The sequence below is a fragment of the Quercus lobata genome, chromosome 8, assembly GCF_001633185.2.
Source record: "Quercus lobata isolate SW786 chromosome 8, ValleyOak3.0 Primary Assembly, whole genome shotgun sequence".
NCBI lineage: Eukaryota > Viridiplantae > Streptophyta > Magnoliopsida > Fagales > Fagaceae > Quercus > Quercus lobata.
This window is the reverse complement of record NC_044911.1, coordinates 54561826-54568488: the sequence shown is the minus strand read 5'-3', so window position 1 is coordinate 54568488 and position 6663 is coordinate 54561826. Positions and strand designations below refer to the sequence as shown.

General features: G+C 34.4%; 1 protein-coding gene across 1 annotated transcript; it reads left to right on the top strand.

Moving 5' to 3' along the window:
- The first annotated feature begins 2187 nt into the window (after positions 1-2187).
- LOC115957422 (U-box domain-containing protein 14-like) lies at positions 2188-6240 on the top strand. Its single transcript, XM_031075656.1, has 4 exons — positions 2188-2721; positions 3781-3897; positions 4125-4538; positions 4643-6240. The coding sequence occupies exons 1-4, from the start codon at positions 2437-2439 to the stop codon at positions 5723-5725; spliced, it is 1899 nt and encodes a 632-aa protein (XP_030931516.1). The 5' UTR covers positions 2188-2436; the 3' UTR covers positions 5726-6240.
- Positions 6241-6663: the final 423 nt, after the last annotated feature.

Here is a 6663-nt window from a genome sequence, read left to right as displayed (position 1 = left end):
TTTCTATTATACCTCTATTTTATTAATAATTCAATTTTTTTTATAAATTTATTTAAGGGTAGTTTTGGAAACTTATACATTTTTAAAAGGTAGATAAGACAATAAATGATGTTCTTTTAAAAAGTTTGACTTTTCAAACAGGACAAACAAAATGGGACGGAGGGAGCATTTGTAAACAAAAATGTAAAGAGATATTACTTACTCGTAGCAGTTTTGTAGTTTAATTGACATATTGCAATGTACAAAGTTCTTGAAGATTTAAAAGAAAAAATAGTTCAAATTGTGGGGTTAGTAAAAGAAATTTATAAACAATGAGTAATTAGATCATATTTCCTTAGATTTCATGTTACGTCAACATAACAGAAAATGATTATACCAATTACCTTTCCACAAGTTTAGGACAATACTATGTTTTCAATGTTACAAGTATTTAAATTCTCATTGTATATATCTTATATTTTGTGAAAAAAAGAAAGACACTCTAATATGTTTTGTATGGTTGGAACAATTCAGAAATGTTTAATTAAATAGTTTTTAAATTATCTGATGGCTGTTTTGCGGCATTGATATATATTATATACATTTGATCAAGTCAAGAGTTGAACCAATATTAATTCATTTAATTACTACCCCCTCATTGTTTACGTTTTTTTTTTTTGAAACTCTCATTGTTTACGTTTTAGTTTTTAATCAATGCATAATATTTCCGCCACAATTATTTTTATGATGAATAAATTTAAACAATAATGAGTAATGGGTCATGAACAATAAAGTCTCATCTTTTTCTATGGACCCAACTAAATATTGCAAGAAACATGACCGTTAACTTTTTAAATGTATCTTTGACCATCATTATATTATATTAGAGACCATACAATAAAAATATGGTCCAGTTGGCAATTTGCTATTGGTTAATATGGTCTGACTTAAATTCAAGTCGATTGTAGCCAAGTCTTTTGTGGTTGGTACCTGGAAAGATCCTAGCCGTCCAATTGACAATTCTGCGCGGGAAGAAAAGGCAACTACTCTGATGATAACACGCAAAAGCTGCCTGGTCCACAACATTGGCTTTCCTCATATGGTCCATTATACCCTTCTTTTTTTCTTTTTCTCTTGCCTTTTGTTTTGCTTAAATCCTTAAACCTTTATATTTTTTTTTTTGTTGGTTAAGAGAAATAACGTGAGCACAACTTATGTCACAACTTTATTTGTGTGATTGTGAATAGTTAAAAAAATAGTAGATTTATGTGAAAATAATAATTCATTAATCATAATTGCACATATCATTAAATTGTGACAAAATGTGTGATTGTAAAAAAACTATTTTACTATATTATTGGTAGAGCTATATTTGTAAAATCTCCCAAAAATATGATTGAAAATTATTTTGAACATGGTCCAAAAGAGTTACAAACCTAGATTAAGAAGCTAAGTGCACATGTGTGTGTGTAAGGAAGTGGGTCTCATTTTTTTAATCAGATTAATCTATTTCCTACTTATGAAACATCACAAAAATTCAATGGACCGGTAATGTAATGAATTGAATTTTAGAACCTTCAAATTTACGACACACTTCAAACCAATGAACCAATCACTTGAATATCGGGAAACTTTAGAATTATTATTATTATTATATACTTTTTTAGAAAAATTCAAATAACTACTTTCCATTGAAATAACACAAAAATCAATTCTAGAAGGTTCTAGTTCTGAATGATGAGTTATGACCTTGACAAAAAGAAACCCTTTGTGTACTTTAGGAAATTTTAATATATCTCAAAGATAGTAGTGTTTTGTTTTTATCATTTTTAATGGAGATCTAGTACTTTTAATATCAAAAGGTAAAAATAGAAAGAAAAAAAAAATTAAAAGGTTCTATACATGGTGTCCAAATTATTGTTTCCAAAACTATGTTTTTTTCCCAAAATAAAAGACAAACAAACCAACAAAAACATACACATGTGAAAAAAAAAAAAAAAAAACATATATGCAGAGGACAATATTGTCAAAAATATAATAAAAAATTGGTACCATCTCCCTCCATTCCAACTTCCTCACCAAATTGGTACCATCACCCAACTTGTGTTTCTAAAATTTTCTAATAATCCCATAATTAATTATATAAAACTTTCCTAAGGCTATGATTACATGTTAAAAATACTTCCATTTATTTATATATTACTATTAAAAAGAATCAATAAATCTTTGTTCCATTCTTTCTTAAACCTCAAGTCTTTACAACCTTAACACCTATCTTTCTTTCAGTTTCAGAATTCTCAGACAACCTCTGCAAAAATTCACGTGTTTTTTTCTCTTTCTAATTGCCCTTCAATTCCTTAACATATTCCCAACCAATCCAATTCTCCCAAGCTCTAAACTTTTTCTTTTTTTAATAATAATTTTTTGTTTTCTTCTTATTGAATCGGGGCGACCCAGATGGGTCCGACGGAGGATTCTCATGAGGGCGAGTTGTTGCTGAGTCGGCTCAGTGAGTCGACGAAGGCGATCTCTGAGTTATGTGATTGCCGAAACGTGTTTAAGAAGATGTATGGGAACTTGGTTCGGAGAGCGAAGCTGCTGAGTCCTTTGTTTGAGGAATTGAGGGACAGCGATGAAGGGCTTGACGATGACGTGGTTAAGGCTTTTGAATCGCTCAGACTCGGTTTGGATTCCGCTACCGAACTTCTCAACTCGGTCAACGGTGGCAGCAAACTCTATCTGGTACTTTTTCTTTGCCTTTTCTCTTTAAAAAAAATAAAATGAATTGATTTCTGTTTGATTGCTGAGAAAAAGAGGAGGGAAAGTGAGATTTCTTTGTTTGGGCTAAAATGGTGAAGAATTTGACTTTTTTTTAAAGGCAACCTCAAAGAAATCATCATTCTATTTTATATTTGGTTTTTAACTCAAAAGTCAAAACACACACACACACAAGGAATTGTTGAACAGAAATAAAAGTTGGGTATATGTTATAGTTTGTGGTTTATGCGGAATTGAATCGCATAAATAAAAGTTGGATATTTATGTCTATATTCTTGTTCAAGTGATTTTGGTATATGGGAGATCAGAGAGTTAAAAATACGAATCCAAGTGTGCCCATTGAATTTAGGAAGAGATTAAAAATAGGACCTAAGTTTCTTATGAACCAGTTTAGAATAATCTCCTCCCAGCCACTAGGTGATAGCATCCGCGTATACTTTTAGTCACATGACCCATTTAATAGTTATGTGACTTGTATAAATGATTTAATGAGTTTAATACACATGGATGGTCTTATGAACCACCATGTAATTGGTTGGAGGAAGACCTTGTTTTTAATAAGAACTGATATGGTTATAGATTTTGGAGTTCCTTTTCTGTTTAATCTACAAGAATGTTGTCTTATCAAGTCGGATTTGCATATGCATGTTAAGAAATGAATTCCAGAAAGCTTGGGGGTTTTTTTTTTTTGGTGGGGGGGGGGGGGGTGGGGGGGAGTGGGCGGGGAAGAATGAGTTCTGCATTTCAGTGAAAAAGGTATGAGATGGTGATTACAGTTGCTTCTGTACTTGAACCGTGATTTGCTTAGCTAGAACTAGATGTGGGCATTTTTCGTTTTTTTTCAAGTCGTCTAGTACAAACTAATATAACCATCAATACTACAAACTGTTAAATACATTTTCCACCCAGGCGTATGATACTTACTTTTACTGTGTGTAATTTGGCTTAATTTCTATTCTTGTTTCTCAACAAGTTGATTTTAAATCATTAGTTTTGAGGTATGAAATGTCTTACTTGTCACAGGCTCTTCAAAGGGAAAAGATTGCTCAAAAGTTCCACCTGGTGACAGAACAAATTGAAGCAGCATTGAGTGAGATTCACTATGATAAACTTAATTTATCTGAGGAGGTTCGCGAACAGGTACTTTTACAACCCAACTTACTTTGAAGAGAATTAACAGCATATAATTTTTACAAGCAACAGCATATAATTCAGCAGTAGTCATTACCCTTTTAATTTCAATTTTAAAGAGTAAATAGTCAAAATGTTGTCTAAAATACTGTTCATAAATGAATTTTAACGAAAAGTAACATTTAGTTGATTTGAAAGTTTTAACAATTGGTGGGACATTTTTCTATTTCTTTCAGATTGAACTAGTACATGCTCAATTCCAAAGAGCCAAGGGAAGAATTGACACACTTGATTTTCAGCTGGACATTGATTTAGCCACAGCACAGAAAGAAAAAGAACCTGACCCAGCAGTACTTAAAAGACTTTCTGAAAAGCTGCATCTCAAGACTATCAATGATATAAAGAAAGAGTCACTTGCGTTCCATGAAATGGTTATCTCAAGCAATGGAGATCCAGGGGACTGCTTTGAAAAAATGTCATCCCTCTTTAAGAAGATTAAGGACTGGGTTCAGACTGAAAATCCTCAAGTGGACACCTCTGAGGGTGAAAAGGGCTTGATTAAGCACAGATCTCCTGTTATCCCAGATGATTTCAGATGTCCAATATCTCTTGAATTGATGAAAGATCCTGTGATTGTCTCTACTGGACAGGTATAAACTGGCAGCTGCCTTCACAGTTTTAAGTTTACAACAGTTTATTTGTATCAGACTATCGGTAGTCATTACTAAAGAAATATTTACCTTTTTTTTGGCAGACTTATGAAAGGTCTTGCATTCAAAAATGGCTTGATGCAGGACATAAAACCTGTCCTAAGACACAGCAGACACTGTTGCACACAGCCCTAACTCCTAACTACGTTTTGAAGAGTCTGATTGCTTTATGGTGTGAAAGCAATGGTGTCGAGCTTCCAAAAAAGCAAGCGAATTGTAGAAGCAAGAAATCAGGAGGAGGCAGTGTTTCAGACTGTGATCCTGCTGCTATTGATGCCTTATTGGAAAAACTAGCAAATGGGAATACAGAACAGCAAAGAGCAGCTGCTGGTGAGCTCAGGTTGCTTGCTAAGAGGAATGCAGATAATAGAGTATGCATTGCTGAGGCAGGAGCCATACCACTTCTTGTAGAATTATTGTCCTCTCCAGATCCCCGGACACAGGAACATGCTGTTACAGCACTCCTCAACCTTTCCATCAATGAGAGTAACAAGGGAACTATTGTGAATGCAGGAGCAATACCTGATATTGTAGATGTATTGAAAAATGGCAGCATGGAAGCTAGAGAAAATGCTGCTGCCACTCTTTTCAGCTTATCTGTAATAGATGAGAACAAGGTGGCAATAGGAGCAGCCGGGGCTATCCCAGCTCTTATAACATTGCTTTGTGAGGGGACTCCAAGAGGGAAAAAGGATGCTGCCACCGCTATTTTCAATCTTTCGATCTATCAGGGAAACAAGGCAAGGGCTGTAAAGGCTGGTATCGTGACCCCATTGATGAGATTGTTGAAGGATGCTGGAGGTGGGATGGTGGATGAAGCACTTGCAATTCTGGCCATTCTTGCCAGCCATCCAGAAGGGAAGACCGCAATTGGTCAAGCGGAGCCAATTCCAGTCTTAGTGGAGGTTATAAGAACTGGTTCCCCACGCAACCGGGAGAATTCTGCAGCAGTATTGTGGTCATTATGCACAGGTGATTTTATGCAGTTGAAACTATCAAAGGAGCTTGGTGCAGAGGAGGCATTGAAGGAACTGTCAGAGAATGGCACCGACAGAGCGAAGAGAAAAGCTGGAAATATTTTAGAGCTCCTCAACCGAATTGAAGAGGGTGCTACTGTTAATACATAAAATTCTAGCTGTATTTTAGGAGTTTGTTGGTGCCATCTTTTGCATGAAGAAAGTTTAATTCCTAGATATGTTTCAGAAAGCTGTGCGGGAAATCTTGTTATATAAGAATTTATACGTGAAGAAAGTTCAATTTAGCGTTGCAGTTGGTGTTTATCTACAAAGAAATATGCTTAAGAATGGCATGTATCAGTTATATGGGAACGAAAAGCAGAAAAGATTGTCGACTGGAACACCTATAAATCTGACCAGCATGTTCAAGACCCAAGCCTTTTGCAACAAAGGGCAGCAAGGCTTGAACGTTTTCACAGAACTTTCATAGCATACGGGTGGTCAAGTGTACATTTGTAACTCTACCTATATGCTTCATCAATTTTCTGTTGTATATGTTGTAGAAAGAGTTAAGTTTCATATTCGGTTATAGGATTTACTAACATGTGCCCTTAGAGCATACATTAGTAAATCATTTTAAGAAATTTTTTATGGAAAAATGAAAAAGTAATTAACTGTTTTGACAACTTTTTCTATTCCCTATAAAAACTTTCCCAAAATGGATGGTTAATGTGTGTCTATTTTCCCAAAATGGATGGTTAATGTGTGCCCTTTATAGGGCACACATTAACCGGACCCTATTCATAATGACCAAATAAAATGTTACTTTATGGTAGCAGTGTCTGTTTATTACAGTGAGAAAATATTAGAAAAGCTAAATTTTCTGTTGCAACTTGCAAGGTTTACTTTGTTGTGGGTTATGGTGACGCCAAAACACTGAATTCTTTTTTCCATCTCTTTTTTTGGGAGTACATCATTAGTGCCAAAACACTAAATTCTTTTTTCCATCTCTTTTTTTGGGAGTACATCATTAGTACCGCTATAATATCTCTAAAATTTCAACACCCAAAAATCCAAGAAAATTATTTTGAACATGTTACAAACCTAGA